Genomic DNA, 25,830 nt, shown 5'->3' with positions numbered 1-25,830 from the left:
GGTGATGATGGTTTTGTGTGGTACAGCAATGCTATTTGACGGACACATTGTCAAGTCCTCATACTAGCTATGGGAATTAATTCACTAATCTTGTTTCATTTAAACAGATAAGACCAAAATAATTTATATTTGTTCACAAAGTTCCCATAAGCTTACAAATGGTTCCCATGGGGTTAGAAAAGCCTACTGTGGCAGTTGCAATCATTGGAAGTGTTAATACTTAATACAGAAGTTCACCATGTAGTAGCCCACAGTGACAGCTTTGGATTTGAGACATCTCCAAGATGTGTTTCAAAGATGTACGCATTAAAGAGGAAGTATGGATGTTTAAGATGCTAGCCTAATCTTGTTTCTCTTCTTGCTTCCCCCACAAAAGGAGGCCAGAATGGTTTTAACATTCCACAAGTTACACCATGCCCAGAAGTTGGAGAGTACCTAAAAATGTCTCTAGAAGAACTACATTCACTGGACTCCAGAAAAATTCAAGGATGTGCACGAAGACTGCTTTGTGATGCTTACATGTGCATGTATCAAAGCCCAACCATGAGCTTGTACAAATGAACATTATACTCTGGAAAGGAGAAAAAACTGTACGCAGATTTCTACTGTTGGATTCACTATACACCGTAGTCAGTTTTGATGCAACCGTTGCCGGCAATGGATGCTATTATAGGGGGAAAGCTGACTGCTAGAACAAAAAGATGAATGTTTTAAAAACTACACGTAGAGTTCTGTTGAAATATTTAATAAGCATTTTGCACTCTAGGATGTGTGCGCGTGTGTTTGTTTTATAAACAAAGTCTAAATGAAGTTTCTAAAAACTAAAGCTTTAAGTTAAGTGCATTGATAATATGTTGGGTTTTGAAATGAGAAGCTGAAATGTAACAGGAAAATCCTCCTTAGTCCATTGAAAATGTAAACACACGCTGTGTACTTGCTCAGTGTGTTTCTGTGGACCAAGGATGACTTTTTATTTTTTTGGTCTGTAGCAAACAGTTGCCGTCAGGAAGGAATAATTTTGGTTTTAATAAGATCATTACAATTTACTTCTGTGGTCTTGTTAACCCTTAGCTGTCTGATATCATGCATGTCTACTTCTATAGAATTCTAGGTCTTTACAACACCCATGATCTCAAAACTGCTCTATTCCTGAGGGTTTTATTCCTGTTTTATTTGGGCGAGTCAAACAAACTTTCCTTTCGTATGTGATACTTTTTTCTTCAGGGACTGGGGCAATATTGTCCAAGCGTAACCGTAGATACATGAACTAACAAATGGAAATGTCTTTCATATTTTTTTTTTTTTTTTTTTTGCAAAACATAAAATTAAATATATACAAATGTTTGGATGGCAAGCTAAACAATGTGGCTTATTGCCTCAGGGAGTGTTAATAAAGTAGAATCTGTAGTCCTTAGTAAAATGAATTTGACACTTTGTTCTACAACGTACTGAGCTGCTATGTGTAATAGGTCTAAATTTTTCATTGTTTGGGATCATCAATGTTAAAAATATGAACATCAGGAAAGATAAAATTACAAATTTAAAAAATAGCATTTTAAACATTCTACTTGGTACTTGAGGCGTACGAACAAAATGAATTACACTAGTTTAAAAAAATCACTGTATAAAGTATAATTGATATTTTGTGACTTGGAAGTTGATTCTTATTTGCGATGGAATTCTATTATATTAATTGCCTTTCAGCTACTTCTGTCTAAACTATTTTAAAAAATGTTTGGAAATGTCATCTGTATGCAGAAAAATTTGGATGTTGTAGAAATAATTATAGGTCATAAACTGCATTATTGTGGGTTGTAGCACATATTTTCAGATTTGTAAGAGCTGTTTTACATGTTTTACAAGAGCCTCTCTGGGATCTACTCTGTAGAAAGAATGAAGAACAGATAAATACACTATCATTTAAAACAAAACAAATAAACCAAATACCAAAAGATTTTGCCTTCAGAATATTGTAAAAACTTGGTTAGTTTTGCACTTTTGTGCCAGAAAATGTAGAATATTTCTCTCTGGCTGTTTGCTGATTATTAGATACATGCTAGGGCAAGACTTGAGAATTGCATTGGAGTAGCTGGTGGACTAAAAGCTGCCAGCTGAAGGTTGGTACCAAAGTTAGGGGTTGGGTAAGGAAATGGTTGGAGTTAGTGAGATGCAGGGAAAAATTGGTATTAAGTCCAGATCATAGCTAATGGGAACATAGGGAGAGAACTTAATCTCTTCATTCTCTGGAGCTGCCTGATTGTTGAGGAGGGGAAGAGACTGACACTCAAAGAGCCTCCTGGCTTCTGTGAGATGTGAGGAGGAAACAGGTCTGTGTTTCATAGTCTTTGCTTCCTCAGGTAGGTGGTTGGTTCTTTGTGCAACTCCAGGGCCTGCCTCCTGGTCCAGAACACTGGGTGGCAGTGAAACTGAGTAACAACTATGAAACTGTTCATTTGTGGGGGCCGCACAACTACTGGAGAAAGCGTGCACACAAGTTGTCTTTCTACAGACTAAAAGTCAACACATTCAGTTCCATTACTAGGTTATCTTAAGCACAAAGGCTAGTGACAATTTACTTTAAACAAAAAATTAAATTTAACAAATTGTTTAGGCCCTCAGGGTAGCAATGGCTTTTGGCTCAGCAGTGATAAGTGGATTTTTCAAGCCATGTGCTCGACTCGTATGCATTTCTTTCATTTGTTCTGTTAATAAGTCTTATATTTAGCCAGCTCCAGGGAAAACATGAGCAGCATACTGCCTCCTAACACCTGAGAATCTCACTTATTTGAAGTGCATATAGGGGAAAGGCAGGAACATTTGAAGAACAAAAAGGGAAGAAGCTTCTGCTTAGAAATAGCCAAGTCCACTAACTGTAAAGGTGTTGTGCGGGGTTTTTTTTTTTTTTGTTTGTTTTTTAAAATATTGTCCTTGATTTCTGTGGTCCTCATCAGCCTCGTATCTGAGTGCATCTCACAAATTTTAAGATTATGGTGATGCACACATTTGTTTTTCCTTTCCAACAAGAAACAGCCTTAGGGATTTTAGGTGGCTTTATCAATTTCTATGAAAAGAAGGTTTGGGTGAAGAGGTGGATGATGATCCTGCTTTGAGGTTACTTTACTTCTGTAAGGAAGAGGCAGTTGGGTGTGTGGTACATATCCAGCCAGAGTTAGTTTCTTTAGTTTCCACACACAATTTTGGTGAGAAGAATGAAACCTTCAGCATCTCCTTTTCACTGGACACCTCTCACTCTTCCGGTCCCAATATCTATTTGTGGGTTTGTTTTTTTTAAATATACCGATAGAATACCATGTGCTGCCATGAAAAATTATAGGAAAAACTTCTGTTCCTACCATGTCCACAGGCAAGACACTGAAAAGGCTATCTCTAGCTCTTCAAATGACCATCAGTGGCGGGAAGAGCTGGGGGAAAATTTTTAATGGAAAAATGCAGATTGGCGTTGACCAAAATATTTTGCAAATGTGTTGAATGTGTGGAATTGTCAGTCAGAAAAAAATCGGTTTCAAGATTTTTCAAAACAAAACTTCTTGATTTTTTTTCTATTCAAATTGACTTTTTAAGAAAAGTACTTTTTTTCAAAACAAAATTTAACTCAAAGGAAATATTTTTGTTGGGGGGGGAGCAAACTGAAAAAAACAGTGGCAGGCTTGTGCAGTCATTTTAGCTGAAAGTATTCAAATAAACTGAGAGAGAGCTTAGAAAAATCAATCAGAGCTGAGTAGTTCCACTGACCCTAATGTTTCAGAGAGAATAGAAATGACTACTGACCAATGTGAATGAGGGCCAATATAAATGGCCTCTTGGCTTCTCCCTCTCAAATCATTGGACTTCTTTCCAAAGAGAGTGATTTCTTACATAAATACTTTTTTCACTGTGTTATACTTGGAAAATTTGTATAAAGAATTGAGGGAATGTCTGTATGTTGCTTTATACATTTTTGGTGATTGTCTAATATCGTTTTAATAATCGGGTTGTGCAGTATGCATTTGTTTAATTATGAACCACTCACCACTTTGGGGATCGTATGTTAATACGGTGGTTTGCTATATAGCTTGTAGTCTAGTCTTGAGGAGTTAAAATAGGTGGGAGAGATGCTTGTAGTAGTTTGGAAACACTTTTGAGGAAAAAGAACTATTTTTCTAATCTCAATCTTCGTATTACTCTATGGCATAGTTTTGCATCAGATTAGAGAAACAGATACATACTCTGACACAGTATAGTATGTTTTAAAGAGTATGGAAGTTGACCATTCTGGTTCTCTTTACTGAAAGCATTATGCAAATATATAAAACTGACTTAAATAAGAGGAGAAGTTTAAACTATGAAGAATAACTTGTAAATAATGTACAAATTTACCAGAGTGATGTAAATCCAAGGCAGTTACCTCATCTTATTTATGAGGCAACAAAAAAATGAAAAGGAATTTGAGATTCTGTAGGGAAGAAAAGATGCTTTCTTTACACTCCATTATTTCCTGGAAAGGGAGCTCACAGAAAGTCAGCATTTTTTAAGCAGTTACCACTGTTTTATACAATGCCAACATGCATTTGGGGGAGACTTTTTTTTTTTCCAGGTCACCAAAAGCAATTAGTTGCCCAACTCCCTGACGTTCAGTGGGAATTGGACATTTAGCATCCTTTTTATTATTTTGAAAATCTCCCTTTTCAGTTCTTACACTATCGTAATGAAGTGCCTATCTTCTCCTGAAGTAATGATGTTCAGAGGATAGGATTTTATTATTTAAACTAAGATTTCCCTTCTGCAAGTGTGCCTGAGGAAAACTTTAAACCACTAAAATTGATGTGAAAAGAACATGGTTCACCATCATGAATTTTAACTTATAAATACCTTTTAAATTGGATAGATGGCTCCAGGAACAGCACATAACACACCTATGTATTAAGTTTTTGTTCTATGAACAAACTTGGAGTCAATGGAAACATGAGCAAGTCACACCCATGGTCATATACTTAGGCTGGGGTTATGAGGTCAGAGAAAGGTCACTAAAGCAATTCCTTGCAGATACATCAATGCACAAGCAGCATAGATTTGTGCATTACACACAGCTGCTTCTGGTTTTTCGGTTTGGAGGTGATGGAAGAAAAACGTATGAAGACCTATGTTCAGTTGAGGTCTTTTCAGTGACTGTCTTGTCGTTTTCTGTGCAATGAATTTCTGTGCAATGAATTTCTAATGTATTTGATGTTTGTTCTGATATTCTGCTCTTAAAAATGTAATTGTGTTTTTATTATATGGGGTGAGAATTTTCCTTTTAAGGAACTGTCGCTGTAACAATTATTACTCATGGTCATAAGCAGTCAGTTACTTCAGTTCAATACATTTTTAAAAAACAAATTTTTTATTGTGCACTTCACACTCCTTTGGAATAGATGAGCTTGTCACCTCAGTCCTTGATAGTCTGCTTTGTAGTATTAAACCACAAAATGTTTTCTGTTTGACTCCTACAGTTCAAAGATTGAGTTGGCATGAAGGTTAAATTAAGCTTTACCTTTATTAAGGCTGCCTGTTTTAAGGTCTGAGTTAATTGTTCTGCCATTGTAATGAAGCATGTTTTGCATTTGTCTGCTCTATTTTTGGTATTTTGTTAAATAAACATACCAAGTTTTTGTGCATACATAGTTCTTTAAATTTAAAAAGACCTTTTCCAAGGGTGGTTAGAGAGGAAAAAATGAGGTTGCCCTCATTTAGCCTTTATAGTTTTCGGTAACTTCAGAGAAGAATGAATTGCTACTGGAAAGGCCTATACTATTTCTGTATTGATATGTTATTAAACTTAACATTCTTCTGGCTCTCATTTCTTCAGGGGCTTAGAGGTCATCTGCATGTATTGGAAATAGAAATATTGACTTCATCCTGTGAACTAGTTTGGTTTTTTTATGAACTTTCTGCAATCTTCCTGTACAGGATACAGAGGAATTGCTATATCTGATCACATCAGGGGTCCCATCTAGGACTACGTTCTGTCTTGGGCAGTGCCTAGTACCTGATGTGACAATAGAAAGTGCAAGAAATCCTACAGTAGACAATTGTGGAATTAGGTTCCCCTCGAGAAAACTTCTTAACTTCTATTAGTTACAGATTGGCTTGTCCTTAAGCATGAGGTTTAATATCCCTTCTGAAACTACCCCCTGTCCCCCACCAGACATAAGGGGTGGCAGAGCACAAGGATGCGGCTAGGCAGAAATTATGTGGCAGTAGGTGGGTGAATGTATGTGAAACTTGACATTGGGACACATTAGGGATAGCACATCTCAAAAAAACAATAGTTAATACAAGGTGAGTAACCTCTCCATATAAGTGTAATATTGCTATAATGTCAATTTTGTTTAATGCCTGTTAGCTGAGAGAGCCACTCTCATTTGTGTAACGTAACTTTTCTTTAAAATAAATAAATTTATAGTCTAGGACTTCGCAATCATCACTGAAAATGTATTCAAAACAACCCCCACCCCTAGTACCAGGAAACCTCTGCCTACATTGAACCAAGTAGTTTGCCAAAAGTTGAGACACAAAAAATGACTGACTACTGGAAACTGGGCTGCATATTTCCAATATCTCATCATAGGAGGACACTGACTTGTAACAGCTGAAAAACCTGATTTGGAAGTATTGTCCTCTGTGGTGTTTGGCAAAAGGAGATTAACTCTGAAGTGCTTTTGGGTGTTTAAAACTGCACTTGGTTTTATAATTTTCAGTTTACTGAAAGATTACTAGTTTTAACTTAAAAGAAAAGGAGTACTTGTGGTACCTTAGAGACTAACCAATTTATTTGAGCATAAGCTTTTGTGAGCTACAGCTTGCTTCATCGGATGCATTCAGTGGAAAATACAGTGGGGAGATTTTATATACACAGAGAACATGAAACAATGGGTGTTACCATGCAGATTGTAACAAGAGTGATCAGGAAAGGTGAACTATTACCAGCAGGAGAGCAGGGTTACTAGTTTTAACTCATTTACAAAACGCTTGTATTTAAGAAGCCTTTCCTTATTTTTCTTAGTCTTGAAAATTTGTACTCTAGGCAGTTCTGTCTGCAAGTATTTGCTGCAGGAAAACACTGAATTTGCTTAATTTGCAGTAGTAAATTCACACTTGTCAGAGAGGAGGAAAGATTTAAATTCCCCTATGACTCTTAATAGACAAGCTAGAGCTGCTCTCACCTTCACAGCAGTGTCCTGGTTTAAGCAGTTAACCTCTCGTTCATAGTATCGGTTTAATCTGTAGCTGTAGACCTGAAATCAAGACTTGCCCCAGAAAACCCCAATTGTCCGATAGTAACCCGTGAAACCTGTCATCCTTTCCATCATCTGTGCCCTAGTCATCCATGCCAGAAGCACAAAGGGCTGGCTTGCTGATGAGAATTGTAATGGGTTAGGTCACAGAAATCCCCCTTGGGAACTGCCACCTGATGTGTTGGTTCTACCTCTGAGCCTGTTTTTCCTGGCAGCTTGGGACTTCAGGGCCTTGCCTGGTTGTGCCTGGCCTGCTACAACCACAGACCTAACTGAACCACAACCCCCAAAAGCTGCAGGCTTAACTGAAAACCACTTAAGATGTATTCCTGTCTCCAACACCCAGCTATCCAGTTCACCCTCAGAGATGTTCCAATAAGCTTCTTTTACAGACTGGACTTCCTCCTAGTCTGGGTCCAGCAATCACTCACATCCCTGTACTTACTGTCCTTTTGTTCTAGTTTCTTTCAGGCATCTGTTTGGGGTGGAGAGGCTGTCTCTTGAGCCAGCAGAAGACAAAATGAAGGGGTATCCCATGGGCGTATATAGTTTCTGTCTTGTGGCTGGAAACCCCTCTCTCCCCCTGTGTAGAATCACAGCTACAAGATGGAGTTTTGGAGTCACATGTCCATGCATGACTCAGTTCTCTACAGGAATGTTCCCAGGAATGCTCAGATGTGGATTGGCATCTATCAAGGTCTATTGTTAGCCAAGTACTCCCATTTACTTGACTAACCCCTATGTTGATTGAATCTGCTTTGGGTGCTTTCTACTGCAAATGCTTTAAATACAAGCACAGAGCCAACATTTATAACTTCAGATATAAAAATGATACATGCATATAAATAGGATGAATACATTCAGTGGAACATAACCAATAAACATACTTTGAGTTATAACAAACTAATTGCAAGTTACTGTCTAAAAATTACAGTAAACTACTTGTAAACAAGAAAAAGAAGGTAGATTCCTTATTCTATATCTAGCTAGCGCTAACTCTATGGCGTTTGGAACAATGGTTTTCTAAGGGCTTGTCTACACAACAGAGCTGCTGGCAGAGCATAAGCTGACAGAAAGAATTGTGCTGGCATAGCGAAACCAGCTCCCTGAACAACATTAGCTAGGTTGCCAAAAAACACTCTTGTGGTAGTATAGTTTTGCAGGCATAGATATGTCAGCCAAGAGGTGTGATCCCTTCTCCTCCCACACTCCTAGCTGACAGTTATGCTGTAAAACTTGCTAGTGTTGGTGAAGCCTAAGTGTCCCTCCCCAATTCATCCCTTTATAGAAATCAGCACTGTCTTTAAGTGGATTGATTCTGTAGGTGTTTACCTCCCACCACACTGGTGGGGGTGGGAGGAGAGGCACAAAGCAATTGGGTAATTTGCTCAAAGTCATACAGGAAGTCTGCTGGCATAACTAGGAACTAGCGCTGTCAAGCAATTATAAAAATTAATCATGATTAATTGTGCTGTTAATAATAGAATACAATTTATTTAAATATTTTTGGATGTTTTCTACATTTTCAAATATATTGATTTCACTAACAACACAGAATACAAAGTGTACAGAGCTTCCTTTATATTTTTGATTACACATATTTACACTATAAAAAACAAAAAAAATAGTATTTTTCAATTCAAGTACTGTTGTGCAATCTTTTTATCATGAAAGGTGAACTTACAAATGTACATTATGTAAAAAAAAAACTGCATTCAAAAATAAAACAATGTAAAACTTTAGAGCCTACAAGTCCACTCAGTCCGACTTCTTGTTCAGCCGATCGCTCGGACAAACAAGATTGTTTACATTTGCAGGAGATAATGCTGCCCGCTTCTTGTTTACAATATCACCTGAAAGTGAGAACGGGCATTTGCATGACACTGTTGTAGCCAGCATTGGAAGATATTTATGTGCCAGTGGGCTAAAGATTTGTATGTCCCTTCATGCTTCAGCATTCCAGAGGACGTGCGTCCATGCTGATGACGGGTTCTGCTCGATAATGATCCAAAGCAGAGTGGACAGGCGCATGTTCATTTTCATCACCTGAGTCAGATGCCACCAGCAGAAAGGTTGACTTTCTTTTTCGGTGGTTCTGGTTCTGTAGTTTGCATCAGTGTGTTGCTCTTTTAAGACTTCTGAAAGCATGCTCCATGCTTCGTCCCTCTCAAATTTTGGAAGGCACTTCAGATTCTTAAACCTTGGGAGAATGCTGTAGCTATCTTGAGAAATCTGATATTGGAATCATCTTAGTGTTTTGTCAAATCTGCAGTGAAAATGTTCCTAAATCAAACAACTTATGCTGGGTTGTCATCCTAGACTACCATAACACAAAATATATGACAGAATGCAGGTAAAAGCATGGAGCAGGAAACATACAATTCTCCACTAAGGAGTTCAGTTGTAAATTTAATAAACGCTTTTTTTTTTTTTTTAAACAAGCATCATCAGCATGGAAGCATGCCCTCTGGAATGGTGGTCGAAACATGAAGAGTCATATGAATGTTTAGCATATCTGGCATGTAAATACCTTGCAATGCCGGCTACAAAAGTGCCATGTAACTTCCTGTTCTCACTCTCTGGTGATACTGCAAATAGGAAGCGGGAAACATTATCTCCCGTACATGTAAACAAACTTGTTTGTCTCAGCAATTGGCTGAACAAGAATTAGGACTGAGTGGACTTGTAGGCTCTAAAGTTTGTTTTGTTATTGAGTGCAGTTATATAACAAAAAAAACTACATTTGTAAGTTGCACTGTCACGATAAAGTGACTGCACTACAGTACTTGTACAAGGTGAATTGAAAAATACTATTTCTTTATAATTTTTACAGTGCAAATATTTGTAATCAAAAGTAATATAAAGTGAGTACTGTACACTTTGCATTCTGTGTTGTAACTGAAATCAATATATTTGAAAATGTAGAAAAACATCCCAATTATTTAATACATTTCAATTGGTATTCTATTGTTTAACTATGCGATTAAAACTGTGATTAATCATGATTGATTTTTTTGAGTTAATCGCATGAATTAACTGCGATTAATCGACAGGCCTACCAGGAATTGAATGTAAGTCTTAGTCCAGAGCCTTAACTGCACCTGCCCGTCCTCTTACCTACAAGCCAAAACTAGACTAATATTTGAGTCTCCACCTTAGTATCTGGGTTTTGAATTCTCTCAGTCTTAAGAGGTGTGTGCATCTAAATGGGAGATGGACCACCTGTGAAATTCAGAAGTAGATTTGGATTCTGCCCTTCTACCCATTTCTCTCCTCCCTCCCATTTGGATGCAGAGGTGGAGGTCAGATTTCTCCTTGAATTCTTTCAAATGTATCTAAAAATTGTTAATTCACCCTGAATAACTCATTAGTATTCCTCAGTCCCAGGCTTTTGCTCTTTCCATGGCCGCATTTGTAAACTTCTTTTCCTGAGTTGATATGTGCAAGGGATCCCAGCATGAACACCACCATCCAGAGTCATCCTCCTTCCCCTCTGAAAAGAAAATAAATAAAACGATTTTCAAATGAATTTGGCTCTTGTTCACACACACAACTCTAACCTGCTTAGATTGCACTGGTTGAAGTGGCTCACCCAGTACAACCTTTGCTTTGTAATGTACTATTCCACTGCAGTAATGTTGTCCAGTGTTTACACAAGGAGCTGTTCAGTGTGCCTGTTTCACCGATTCTGGAAAAGGCCAGCCACCGCTTATTTGCATGACCATCTGAATATATGTCTAGGTCTCTAAACAGCTGCTTTGTAATAGTCAAGATTCTCGCTCATGTAAAATGATGAAAGACTACTGCCCCTAAGGGAACTAGACTGATAGTAAATGTAACCCTTTTGCCAGGTGGAGCCAAAAGAACCTACTATGAATAAGTTCCAGGGTCCTCCATTCCTAAATGTCCAAAGTCATTATGCAGGGCCCTCATGGCCAGGGTTCTGTACTCCTTTGGTAGCACTAGTTGCATTCGTTGCTTCTATGAAGGGTCAGTGGTAATTCGGTGCAGCACTCTCTGAATCAGTTTTAGTTTGTTCCATTCTCTCAATAGTTTATTATTAGGTGGGTTAGGTGGGATAATCGCACTGGGGCTTTTCCCGTCCCTTTTGGCAAGTAGTGTATCACAAATTTCAATATCTTGCAGCTGGGCTTCTTGCCAGACAGACGCATTGAGCATGGGCACGGAGATTAGTCCTACACAATATAATTCACTAAGGCAGATGGCATGCTTTCAGAGGGCAGACCCAGAGCTTCTGCAACACACCCATGAAGGCTCTCATGGGCCTCTGACTCTCGACAACTCACACTGCAAATAACTCTTACTCTGTCCATAGGTATCACAGCAACAGATGCCGGGACAATGTATTCGCATCTACATTGCTTCTCCCTGATCAGTACTGAATGCTGAACTCATAGCTCGTCAAGGCAGCCACTCATCTCTGCCCTGTAGCATCCAGCCTAGCACTTGTTAACACAAAAATCAGTGGATTGTTGTATGTCCATACTTGAAACTGAGCACTATACAAGTAGTCTCTAAATTTCTCAGTGATGGCCAATTTCAAGGCCAAGAACTCCAGCTTGTGTTTGGGACAGTGAGTTTCACTATCAGACAGCCCGTGGTTGGCAAGGGCTACAGGTTTACAGTTGCCTTCTACTTTCTGGTACAGGACTGCTCCCAAACTGGCATCAGTATGCAGGATAAACGACTTGCTTGGGTCAGCAAAGACTAGGACTGGAGCATGAGATAGGCAATTAATGATTTCCCAAAAAAGCCCTTTCACATCTCTCATCCCACCGTGGTCCAAATGGTTCTAAGGGGCCATAGTGTCTCTGCTTGGGATGTTTGGGGACTTCCCCTTATTCTTGGTCTTAGATTTGTTCTTGCTGGACTGGTAGCCCCGGGTAAGATCTTTCAGGGGTTTTACAATGGTAGCATAGCTCTTTACAAATCTGCGGTAGTAGCCACTAAAGGTCTTGAGTGCTCTGTAATTACTTGGCCGTGGCCATGTAGTGAGGGCACCTATTTCATCAGGATCAGTACTCACACCCTCTTGATACACAATGTGATCCACATACTTCACAGAGGTTCTGCAGAACTCGCATTTGTCAACTGAAAACTTCAACCCATAGGCTTCCAACTGATCTCGAACTTTAAGTCTTTCTTCGTGCCCCTCCAAGCTTCTTCCAAACACAATCTGGTCATCCGAATAAACTAACGCTTGCGGTAAATTCATGTCTCCCACAACTTCCTTCATAAGACACTGAAATGTAGCAGGTGCTCCAGAAATCCCTTGCAGCATGTACTCAAATTGATGAAACTCTAACGGACAAATCAAGGCTGACTTCTCTTTATCTTTTTCTCCCAGAGGGATCTGGTAGTATCCACTTCGAAGATCCAACACTGAGAACGACTGGCTCTTCAACAAACAGTCCAAGGCATCTTGTACCTGAGGCATGGTGTATTGGTCAACCACAGTGCAGCTGTTTAGGGTGCATCTGGATTTTCCCGCTCTTCTTACAGACCACCACGATGGGAGAGGCATATGGGCTGAGGGACCCTGTAATGATGCCATTTGCGATCAGCTCTTGAAGACAATGCCACACGTCTTCCATCTCAGAGAGAGCCATCTTCCTAGATCTCTCCCTGAAAGGTCGGGAGTCTTGTATCTGGATGTGGTGTTCCACTCCTTTTGCACATTCCATGTCCCACTCATGCAGTGAGAATGCCTTGGATCTTTTGCAAAGCTTCTTCCTCAGGGGATCCTTCCACTCCTCAGACAGCGGTGAGTCTCCAAAGTCAAACTTTGCAAGATCTATCGCCGGAACTTCAGCTTCACACTGGGGGGTCTCACGATGGTTTCAGGCTCAAAGAGGTCTTCTATCTTCTGTTCTTGTTTCATAACCACATCACGGCTTGTTTCATTAGCAATCAGTATACTCACCTTTTCCTGGGCTTCAGCAGGTAGGGTTATGACCCCATTGAGAACCAGCACTCCTTCAGGGAGCCCTCCCTGAGCTGGCTGCTCTACAATTGCTAATGTTCCTTTACTGCCTTTTAGCCTTAGCCTTTTATGGCTGTTAGCTAAGGCTGTAGCGAAGGGTCATTAATCATTAATCTCTCCCTAAGTGGTCTTGGTGCCAGTAGATGGGACAGAGCACCACACCCAGGAGATGTGTGGGTTACATAAATAAAAGTCAGGTATGAGTTTCTGGCCCTGTGTCTTTTTGCCTGTCTTACTCACAGAATTTGAAAGGAAACCTCTGCAAAATTTGATTAAATATTTCCCTGTGATGCAGACAGCAATCCCCAACTGCTCTCTTCCACACGTCTCACTGAAAGGCCAAACACAAATGTATTTTAATTACACTTCTTGCTGTATTAAAACAAACTGTCACTCATCATTAGTTTGAGGAAGTTAGCATTCCTGTGACTGAATGCATAAAGTGCCATCTTGTGGCAAAAGGGCACTGCTGCATTCACCAGAGCCTGGCTAATCTTTTCCCCCTCTTCAAATAGATTTTGATAATATCAGAATCTCAGCACAAGGTATTGATGTAGAAAGCACAGTTATTCATATACTTTACACTTAGCAGCAGGGCCTTAACCTCAGATATATAAATTTGTCATTGGATTGTTTTATTTTGAAATACATGTGGAAATGATTTTTTTTTCTGAGATTTTAAAAATAGTTGTTATTCTAAGCAGGGGAAGCTAGTTTCTGCGGCTGCTTTAGTTTTCACTAGGGCTATCAAGTGATCAAAAAAAATTAATTGCGATTAATCGTGAGATTAAAAAAATTAATTGTGCTTAATCATGTGATTAATACTAATAGAATACCATTCATTTAAACATTTTTGGATGTTTCCCACATTTTCAAATATATTGATTTCAATTACAACACAGAATACAAAGTGCACAGTGCTCGCTTTATATTTGTTAGCAGTGTGCATTTTGTATTCTGTGTTGTAACCGAAATCAATGTATTTGAAAATGTAGAAAAACATCCCCCCCAAAAAGTAATACATTTCAGTTGTTTGTTTAACAGTGCGATTAAAACTGCAATTAATCGCAATTAATTTTTTATCACGATTTTTTGTGTGTTAATCGCATGAGTTAACTGCAATTAATTGCCAGCCCCAGTTTTCACCTTTGAATAGTAATAGTTTGAGAGGACAGAAGCAAGCAAAGCGGTGGGAGCATTACTGTATGTATGCATAAGTTTTAAAAAAAAAATTATACTTAAGATTTCAGCCAGCAGTTCAGAAGATTTACATCACACAGCTAAATCCTCATGCAAGCATGACTTTGTTGTTGTTGTTGCAACGCTGAGACTGTGGGGAGGAAGCAGGGGGTGGGAGGTGGCGGGCAGGGAAATAGATGCTAGAGCTGAAAGTTTGATGGCTATTGTAAAATAAACACACTCCCCCTCTCTTTTTTTAAACCCGTATTTACTAGAGTCTCATAACTGACCCTCTACAGAAGAGCAAAAAATCTCTCTCGCCCTGTTTTTTTGTTGTTTTTTTTAAAACCTCTTTTCTCCTTCCCTATCTTTTGTGAATGTGGCCTGTATATTTACGGACTATTTTTGCGTTCTAGAGCTGTAGCTGCTGTGCGCGTGCTTAAATGAAGTTAAATGCTATCTAAGCGTGAATAAGGAAAGCAGGTCGGGTTTAAGAACAAAAACGAAGCCACCATTAAGATGAACCAAGTTGGTCAAGAATGTAAAATAACAAAGCGCAGCTTTGTAGGCCTTTATAATAGGTTTCTAACTTTCTGATTCCTTCCGATACCTGTACCTCTTTAAAAATTGGCCGACAGAGGCGCCCAGCTAACTGGGCAGTCACCAAAACACTTTCTTGTGAATTCAAACCAAGCTTTGTCTGAGGGTCAGGGTAGTGACTCTCTGTTGTGCTTGCTTTAAAAGGAAGAAAAAATTAAACTGGGGTAGTTTATAAAACCCCCTCCTTGGCAATGGTGTAGACTGTCATATTTGCATTTTACGGTGCCAATATCAATTAGCGCCTGGTGACTATGAACAGAAGAAGTGATTATCACTTAGACACTGCATTTTTATATGGCTGTAATGTGAGCAGGGTCTGACATCTAGTGATGAACGGTGGGAAAAGACTTCAGGAGCAGCCATATTTGCGTGGACACACTTACTCTGCCTACGTATTCAGCCGGCAGAGCTGTGTTGTCAAAGTGATCAGGTTTGCCTGGTTTGGGGTTACAATTCATTTTAAAATTGAATGCAGTGGTAATGAAGCGCTGTTATCCTGATTGCATGAGTAACCGGCAGCAGAACTATACGTAGCTGCTCTGATGGGGGAGTGGGGGGCGGTCCTCAACTGGACAGCACTTGAAGGGTAGGGAGGCCAACACCCACTGAAAATGGGAGAGTGTGGAAACGGGGGTACCGGTCTGATGGTGTAAACTCTGCCTGACACCATTTCATCCTTCCCATCTCCAATGTTTAAAGACCAGCCGGCTGGATTCTATTGAGAGTCTTTGTTTCTGTTCCCTGATTACTAGAGCTGAAATCACTGATGGACAGGTCTAGGGACTAACCCTTAGACTTGGTCTGAGGACAGGGTTGCAGTGAAAGAAAATGAAGAGGCACCAACAGCTGGGTTAAGGTGAAACCTCGGAGGGGGCATCATAGAAGTGGCAATGAGTGGCCAGCAACAGAGCACAGCGGTAAGTGGCAGGAGGGACGGCACTGCTCAAGCACCCCCCCACTCCTATTAAGGGTGGGTGGTGAACCCATGTAAATGTGCTTCTGAACTCTGGGTCTTTGCTGACCAAGGACAACTAACTGTGAGTGAGGTGCAGCTGAAGGAAAGGGGTGTGGCAAATTAAAGGGACATTTGTTTGTTGACCTTTCACACTCCAAAGTAGGAAACTGAGGCAAAAGTCACTGCCCACGTACTGTGGTGTGGGTTTACGGTCACATGCTTTTCAATCATAGTTGTGGTGTTTTCCCGAATTAATGCTGGGGTCTCTTTTCTTAAGTCTTCTTCTGTTATACACGGATTCAGTGCTAGCAGGTGGGAAAGTACTGCCTCTTAGAGGTGACCAGGGGGGGTGTTTACTTTCCTCAGTTTAGTGGGTGGGGCTCAACCTGGTTCCGTTTTGTATTGTTAAGTTGAACTCCAGATACTGAATCCAGCCCCAGAAGGGTTTCTTAGTCAAAGTGCTTGTTATAGACATCTAATAAAGTAAAGGTGCTCCTCTAATGTGTTAAAGTCCCATCATTCAAAACTTCACACTTTCCAATGGAGATTCTCCTTTTTTCTAAGATTAATGATGAGAAATGTTTGGTTGAAAGGGAATTTTGGTGGTTTCTTGAAGGATGAAGCAGACGGAATTGGTTTGAGAAACCTGGGAAGGTGATTACAAATAGTTTCCATTCTAAATGCTCTGTTCTTTGCTTTAGAAAAAGTCTAGAAGTAGAGCTAGTCAACATTTTTTCAGCCAAAACATTTTCTCTCAGAAAAATGGGGCTTCATTGAAAAACCTAATCAAAACAAACTTTTTTAATTCTCTGTGAAATTTATTGATTTATTTTATTTCAAAATTTCCTCTGAAAAACCAAACATCTTTCAAAAGATTTTTTTTTTCACAAGGAAAAAAGGGTTTTTGTTTTTGTTTGGTTTTTCTTTCTGACCAGCTCTATTATGGAGTCCTCATTTGATGGCTTCCTGCCACAGAAATTACCTAAGAAGTGAGCAGCAGGAGATGAGTAGAGAGATGTCTTTTCAAGGGCTGCATGTGGAGTAAAGTACTCCCAAAAATTAGTTATTGAAAAACCAAACCCTAGACATCAACAAATTGTTTAATTTTTAAGGACCTCTCACTTTGAATGCTTAATACAATCTATGCTAGAGTTTCCTGAAAGCAGGAAAGTAATGTTACATTATAATTCTTCACATCTTAGTGAAAAATACAAAATGTTTAAAAAGATATTCACGAAGAATGATCCTGGACTCAGGGTTCAAGGCTGACTCACAAGACATCAAACGCATTTTTAAAACAAGCCTATTTAAACAATCAGACTGTTCAAAAGCAAAGGGAACTGCTCTTTCTAAATGGTCACTACATCCAGCTGGGGAATTTAAAAAGAGGGAGCGGGGGTGGGAAAAATAACCACAAAGAGAAGGCACAGTTTGACTTGGAAAATACAACCAAACATCAGGAGCTGAGCCAGACAATGATATTTGAAGAGGTCAAAACCAGAACATATTTTGGCCCCCTACCCCTGTGATTGAAGTCCCAATGTCCTGAAGCAATAGGGGAATGCATGCCTTGTTGCTTTGATGTCTGTTAAAAGTACTGTTTAGTTATCCAAGGTGCTCATAATAATCTTGTGCTTTAACAAAAACACACAAATACACACCACTTATGCTCTGTCTCAGTTTTAAATGGCTACAGATGTAAGATTTTAAGTAAGCCTGTATAGTAGTTTTCACTGTTAGAAATCACTGAGGTTTATAACCCTCATTTAATGCCTGTGTCTGATATTAAATTTATTTTTTATAAAATTAAATGTAGGCTGAACTTAAGTAAAATGGACCTATAATTAGACAGATGAAAATGTAATTTGGATAAAACAATGGATCCTATCACCACCTCTTCCCCCAAACCTTTTGGAACTGAACTCAACCCAAATTGGGTTGGAGGTTTTCTTTTTTTTTTTTTTTTGTCGGCAGATGGGAACATGATGAAAAAGAGAGAACTTTCAGTGAAAATGTTTAAAACAAAAAAATTTAACTAGCTTTACTTGCAAGTTGAGAGTGTCGCCAAGAAATGAAAAACAAAGTAGTAACTCCTGTAGCTAACCGGGAAAACAAGAATGACAAATCCCTGGACTAAATCTCAGGGCCCTTTGAAACACAGGATACTGTGCATGTGGGTGAGTTGTTAGAAATTGATTGACTAACTTACCACTGAATGTACATTACCTACAACCCACAAGTTTCTTATCCAGAAGAAAAGTCTGGAAATCAGTCCTCTATTTGCTTTCTATCTGCTTATTACTGGAAGGGAATCTTGCAACCAGTGACCATGAGTGCCTTGAATACACTATAGCAAGAAATGGACTCTTAGGGCATCTTAGAGTACATCAGCACAAGGATATGTACTGCAAGAAAGCAAACCTTGGAAATAAGAAGTTTATGGAAGAAAGGTAATAAATCCTAAAATACAAGAGGTCAGATTCTACCAGTCCAATTCACAATAAGTAGTTGTTTGACTTCAACAGAATTAATAACACCATGTGCCAAGTAAAGTACTCTTCAGTGTGAACACAGGTATCTAGCTCGGGCCCAGTATAAGTAGGGCGCAGATTAAAGCTCCTGTGGAAAAGAAAAATGCAGTGAATAAGGATTGGCCAATATGGCTTCATGAAGAATGCCTGGGAGATTTTAAAAAGGAATGACTTGAAATAGAAAAAAGAGGAAGTACCCCCTAAGTATCTTCTTCTTAAGTACATGGATAAAGGCAGCCAAAAACAGAATCAATTAATACTAGTTGAAAAGAGGGATGGGGGGAGCGGGAAGAAAAATATATCACTAAAAACTAATACTATGGAGAAAATAGGTCTACTGTAAAATGAAGAAGGGGAATGACACTAAGTCAAAAATAATCATGATTTTCAGAGAATCACAGAATAGAATCATAAATATCAGGGTTGGAAGGGACCTCAGGAGGTCATCTAGTCCAACCCCCTGCTCAAAGCAGGGCCGATCCCCAATTTTGAAATCTTTCTAAGAACGCTCCACAATGAAAATATAGAAAATAAATTTGAACAATTAATAAAGGCTGAATACACTAAAATAATGATTTGTCATAGAACAGATGAGCGAATATTTGGTAAATGTAACGTACACACGGAATCTGGGCACGATAGCCTAGGGAATGAGTTTAGTGCATCCCTGATCATTACTTGTTAAAAATCATGGATGAATGGGGTGGTACCGACAAGCATATGGAGTACTGATTTTCAGGCGCTGACTCTCTGGGGATCAAGCACCCACCGAAAAAAACAGGGGCTGCTCAGTCCCCGCAGGGCCGGATTAATCTTTTGTGGGCCCCAGTGCCCGGACCATGGCCCAGCCCCCTGCTCCACCTGTGCTCCGCTCAAGGCCAGACCTCTCTGCCACCCCCAGGCTCTGCCCACTGCTCGTATGGCGGGGAGGGGGAGGAGAGGGGAGCACAGAAGGTGGGGGGGGGGCAGAGAGGAGCAAGTAGTGGGCAGGACCTTGGGGGAAAGAGGGCAAGTGGGGGGGCAGGGCCTCAGGGTGGCATGTAGGTGGGGTCTTGGTGCGGAGCATGGGTGGAGTGGGGGGGGGTTGGAGCCATGGTCCGGGCACAGGGGCCCCTTCTGCATGAGGGCCTGGTGTCCCGGCACCATTGTAAACCTAGTACTGAGCAACCATGAGCCACAGTGTTGCTGAGAGCTTCATCCAGACAGCTACATGAGACATAATGTTTTTAAACTGACATGTTGGTTAAGACAGCTTGTAGGTGATTGCAATGATTTTAATATACTGTAATTCACACACACACACCCCTCTTCAAAAGCAAATGCCAGCACCTGTGAGAACAATCCTGGTACTGTCATTTGTATCTTTAGTAAAACAGTAGAAAATGAGATTTGGGGAAAATCACTGGGCAGCTACTGAGTGATGGAAAATGAGTAATAAGTATTGTGGGTTTGTGTGAAATAAAACTTGGCAGACAAACACAATTACTTATGATGAGGGGAAAAAAATCACAAAATGTGATTGGTAACAAGAATAGACTGAATATTATCATTTGTATTCTGGTAGTGCCTAGGGGACAGTGCCTGTTTGTGATACGCTTGGCTTATAGTCAAGCAATTGAAATGGTCTCACCCAAAATATTACTTAAAGATGAGTTCATATTGGCTTAAGTAGGGACTTTGTCATCCTGGACTAAGAAAATGGCCAAAAGCCATAAAGCTACCTTGTGGGATGAATCCTTGCCCTTCTTAGCTGGTTAAAACCAGTGGAGGCTATGTGTGTGCTATCCTCATTAAACTAGCTCTCTGCTTTCCCAATAGAGATAAGGACTAGGATAAAAGCCCACTAGTCCATCCACGTAAGACAGAAATCATGCTAATTAGCAAAGGAAAGCACTTTGGCAAAAACTAGGTCTGCTTCCACAGCTGAGGGTGTCTCCCAATTAACAATCAAAGAGAACTACCCTGGGGTGGTATTACAGGAGGCCTCACTTTTTTCTGATAGCCACAGAGGCCAGGACCACAGGTCCATTTTACAAAGGGATTTAGGCCCTTAAAGTTGCAGATAGAAGCCGAACTTGCATGCATGCTTTTTACAATTCTATTCGGTTCCCCCAACAACTCCCATTGACTTATCACACTGGGCATCCATCTGCATCTTTAGGCACCTAACTACATTTGTGAATCTGGCCCCAGACCGCTATTTCATCCCCAGCTGGGCAAAGGATTAGGATCGTTCCTCTTGCCTGCAGCCCACACCACGTCAGCCATGCTTTTGTTCCCTCAAGGCAAGAGGGTTTCTACATGTGGAGTTAACCTTGGAAGCGCCTGCAGATGCGGCACATGGCTGCTTGCCGTTGAGTGGATAGCTAGCTAGGTGACATCATACCGTACGTGTGCTCCATTGGTTGCCAGTTCATTTCTGAGTGTGTTCAGCTCCTTTCAGAGGAAACTTTGAAGCCTTTAAGAGCTGAGCTGATTATCCAGACTTATTTAGTGTTGCTGAAGGCATTCAGTTACGTAAAGTCATAGCTAATAAACACCCCCCCCCCACTAATATAGCTGTGTGCCTTTTTTCATTTGCAAAGTAAAACCAGCTTTCTTCCCAAGCAGATCTGAACGACTGCGTGCAATGCATGTTGAGTGTACAGTCAGTCACATTAATTAAATCCTCATTTAATGTACAAAATAATGTAAATTCATAACCAATTATTCTAAAGTTGAGAGGATATTAGTTCACAGCAAAAAGAAAATCATTTTATTGAAATGTTAGTGAAAAACCTAAATATGCATAATTGATTATGAAACAAACAAACAAAAACTCATAGCAAAGCTCCACTAGGGACACTGTGTCCATTTATTATGAGTCTACTTTGTGCTTATTGTAATAGCATTGATCACAGGGAAATCATTTGGTAGGCTCTTCATGTAGACATCACTCTGACATTACATTATAATTCATCATTAAACACAAGTTAGCAGACTCTTTAGGATTGCACTCTCCATCTTTCTGCTTACATGTTTATAATTTACCATTCCTTTCCCCTTGGAGCGTCTCTGAGGCAGGAGAGGTGCATTAGGCACTTGGTATACAGGAAAAAAACAGCATCCACAGGTCCAGTATACTGCTCCAATCGGCACTGAGCGGGAAACAAATTTTTGACTTGTTAAGGCCAAAGGAATGATATGACATGCAGCATTTTCACTCTCTGCTGTTTCATAGTATCATAGAAATAAAGGCTGAAAGGGACCTCGAGAAGTCATCAAGTCCAGTCCCCTGTGCAGGATCAAGTAAACCGATACCATCCCAGACAGGTGACACCTATTCTTACAAATGATGTCAAAGAAGGGGATTCCACAACCTTCCTTGGAAACTTAGTCCAGAACTTAACTATCCTTACAGTTGGAAAGTTTTCCCTAATATCTGAACTAAACTTCCTTTGCCCCTTTGCCCCAGATTAAGCCCAACCTTCAGGGCACTCAGTGAGCAATTGATCACAGTCCTTTTTATAACTTAACATATTTGAAGACTGGTATCAGTTTCCCCCCTCTGTCATCTTCTTTCAAAACTAAACAGCCCCAGTTTTTTAATCTTTCCTCATTGGTTAGGTTTTCTATGACATTAATCAATTCAACCAATCACTTTGACAAACAAGTTTGTTTACATTTACAGGAGATAATGCTGCCCACTTCTTACTTACAATATCACCAGAAAGTGAGAACAGGCGTTTGCATGGGACTTTTGTAGCCAGCATTGCAAGGTATTTACATGCCATTTATGTTAAACATTCCAGAGGACATGCTTCCATGCTGATGATGCTCGTTAAAAAAATAATGAGTTAATTAAATTTGTGACTAAACTCCTTGGGGGGAGAATTGTATGTCTCCGGCTCTATTTTACCAGCATTCTGCCATATATTTCATGTTATAGCAGTCTCAGATGATGACCCAGCATGTTGTTTGTTTTAAGAACACTTTCACTGCAGATTTGACAAAACGCAAAGAAGGTACCAATGTGAGATTTCTAAAGCTAGGCAGAGCACTCGACCCAAGGTTTAAGAATCTGAGAGGGATGAGGTGTGGAGCAGGCTTTCAGAAGTCTTAAAAGAGCAACACTCCGATGAGGAAACTACAGAACCTGAATCACCAAAAAAGAAAATCAACTGAAAGAAATTCTGCTGGTGGCATCTGACTCAGATGATGAAAATGAATATGTGTTGGTCTGCACTGCTTTGTTATTGAGCAGAATCCATCATCAGCATGGATGCATGTCCTCTGGAATGGTGGTTGAAGCATGAAGGGACATATGAATCTTTAGCACATCTGGCATGTAAATATCTTGCGACGCTGGCTACAACAGTGCCATGAGAACACCTGTTCTCACTTTCAGGTGACATTGTGAACAAGAAGCACGCAGCATTATCTCCTGAAAATGTAAACAAACTTGTTTATCTGAGCAATTGGCTGAACAAGAAATAGGACTGGGCAGACTTACAGGCTCTAAAGTTTTACATTGTTCTCTTTTTGAATGCAGTTATTTTTTATACATAATAATACATTTGTAAGTTCAACTTTCATGATAAAGAGTTTGCACTACAGTACTTGTATTAGATGAATTGAAAAATACACTCTCTTTTGTTTTTATAGTGCAAATATTTATAATAAAAATAAATATAAATTGAGCACTGTACACTTTGCTTTCTGTGTTATAATTGAAATCAATATATTTGAAAATGTCGAAAACATCCAAAAATATTTAAATACCTGGTATTCTATTATTGTTTAACAATGCAATTAATTTTTTAATCTCTTGACAGCCCTAATAGCCACTAAACAGAGCTGGTCAACTAGTGCAGAAATAGTTTTCAGGAGCACTCATTACTAATGACTGTTCAGTTTGACCATCTCAGGATCCAACTGATCACCCTGGGTCAGGTTGGCAGAGACCCTGGGATTTTTGCCTTCCTCTGCAACATGGGGCACAGTTCACTTACAGGTGTAAACTAGTGTAAATGGTGGATTCTCTGTAACTTGAAGTCTTTAAACCATGATGTGAGGACTTCAGTAACCTCAGCCCGAGGTTAGGGGTTTATTACGGGAGTGGGTGGGTGAGGTTCTGTGGCCTGCAATGTGCAAGAGGTCAGACTAGATGATCATCATGGTCCCTTCTGGCCTTAAAGTCTATGAGAAGACTGATGGCATCACTCTGACCCTTTAAAAGGTGATGGGTGAAATGCTGGTGCCATTGCAATCAAAAGGAGTTTAGCCATTAACTTCAATGAGGCAGGATGTAAATGCAAAGTTAGAGACTGGATCAGTCCCTGAAACAGTATGAAAGAAAGGGAGATAGCAGAAAAACAGAAATGTCCTCTAGCTGGCAGCCCTTCTACCTTACTGCAGCCTATATGTTTAGCTCTTGTAGGGCCTTATCTACACTGCACTGAAGTTAATGATTCCTTTACATGGACTTCAAGGGGCTTTGGCTCAGGCTGCTACAGCATACACATACCTACTCAGTCCCAGCTTTACAGAATCGTTTGGTCTGCTTTGCAGCACAGTGAACAGTGAGGCAGTATCCCTGTCCAATGTTACATCTGCAAGGTAGTTAAGGCCAGTAAATTCTGAATATGAATGCAGACCTTGTAAGTGTGAAAGCTGGCTGGAAATGCACTAACAGAAGGATAGTCCTAACTTACCCAAATGCGTTGCAAACTTTCTATGTGTGTGGTTCTGATGCACAACTCCTTCTACTGTTCTATCACTACTTTTCAACATTCCTGCCCTCCTCCCTATTTTCACAATGAGAAACTGAGGAATGTGAGTATAAAATACTCCTCAGTTAGATCATCACAAACATTAGTGGTCCACAAGTTGGCAGTTTAAATGTGTAGCTGATGCTATAAAACAAGATGCCATGTAGTAGATGATAACTTGTGAGCTATACAGATTGCACTTAGATTCGCCACACTGCATGTTATTTACTCTCCAGGTTTCTCACCTATCAAAGCAATTTGCAAAGATAATTCTATTTGCAGCCAGCTATTGCAATAAATCAATGAATAAATAGGTTATAATGTAGCATTTAAATGTATAATGAGATGGGCAACAGCTATTAATGAATGCAGAGATAGATATTTGCCCAAAGGTGAGCAGACTTCCCACTCTTCTTTCAGACCAGGTGTTGGTCGTTGTATGATAGAGAAACGAGCATCTGTTAAATATGTAAATGAAACCAGGAGATATATGGATTCATTCCATAATACTCCTCTTCAACCTCATTACTATCATCAACTCTTCTGTGACTTTTCCCTTGAATATTTAAAGGTGAGGAATGTGTAATTATCTTTAAACAAGCATTTGCCCAATGATTGATTCAGTGATCATGCCTTGGGTCTGTCGGTCTTATCACGTTGGTAACACAACCTACTGTCCCTGGACTTCAGTTTTCTATCCAGTTGCGCTAGTTGGAGAACAGAAATTCCATTCAATGATAAATTCTTACATTTTAAAATTTTGTTTTCATGCTGAATTTTTGAGATTTCTGGCAGGACAGAAATTCTGAAAAATTTTGATTCAGAACTGTCAAAAATGAAATGTTTAAATGGCAAAACTTAATCTATATTAAATATTACATACAAATATAACATTGAAATTAACATTTTAATGTAATATAAATGCCTAAACAAAACATTTCAACATTATCAAAACCAAATGAGAAAAATAAAATAATTAATTTGACTTTGCCCTATCAAAATTAGCATGTGCCCATAAAATATTTTTATGTCGCCAGAACTGCATTTTCCGATGGAAAACTGTTCCACCAGAAAAAAAATGGTGCAGTTTTATTATTGAGTACAATAAAGTATAGTTAGTCAAACTTGCACATGAGACCATCCTTATTCTTCCTGAACTCCTGTTTTAAAGGGCTGTCACAAAGGATCCCCAGGCACGTGTCACATATCTTTGGTCCACCCTTTGTGGAAAACTCTCTCGAGTGTCGATATCTTTAATGATTGCTGAATGCATTCATCACTGTATATTCTCTCCTTTTTCCATAGCACTACTGAGAACCAATCCTTCAGAGACCATTTTTATAACGGAATGAACGAAATGCTTACTTTTTTGCACGTTTCAGCATACTCAAGCACTGCCGGCACAGTAGTATGAGAGGCACAGTGCTAGCCTAGAACATCAAATGGTTTGTTTGAAACCCTCTTACTTTCATAAGCTGCTGAATAAAGGTTTGGGGTGTTTTATACAGTAACAGAAATAAGGCGAGATCATTAGCTG

General features: G+C 39.6%; 1 protein-coding gene across 4 annotated transcripts in view; it reads left to right on the top strand.

Annotated features, from left to right (window-relative positions):
* Positions 1-5,656, top strand: part of CYLD (CYLD lysine 63 deubiquitinase) — a 46,785-nt gene extending 41,129 nt beyond the window's left edge. For all 4 annotated transcript variants that reach the window (XM_073307654.1, XM_073307655.1, XM_073307652.1 and 1 more), the window contains one exon: positions 377-5,656. In XM_073307654.1, coding sequence (XP_073163755.1) covers positions 377-561 — 185 coding nt within the window. In that variant the 3' untranslated portion in view covers positions 562-5,656. The remainder of the gene's footprint in view (positions 1-376) is intronic.
* The last annotated feature ends 20,174 nt before the right edge of the window (positions 5,657-25,830 follow it).

The sequence above is a fragment of the Lepidochelys kempii genome, chromosome 12, assembly GCF_965140265.1.
Source record: "Lepidochelys kempii isolate rLepKem1 chromosome 12, rLepKem1.hap2, whole genome shotgun sequence".
NCBI classification, from domain to species: Eukaryota; Metazoa; Chordata; order Testudines; family Cheloniidae; genus Lepidochelys; species Lepidochelys kempii.
The sequence above is the reverse complement of the archived record's forward strand: the minus strand, read 5'-3'. Positions and strand labels throughout refer to the sequence as shown.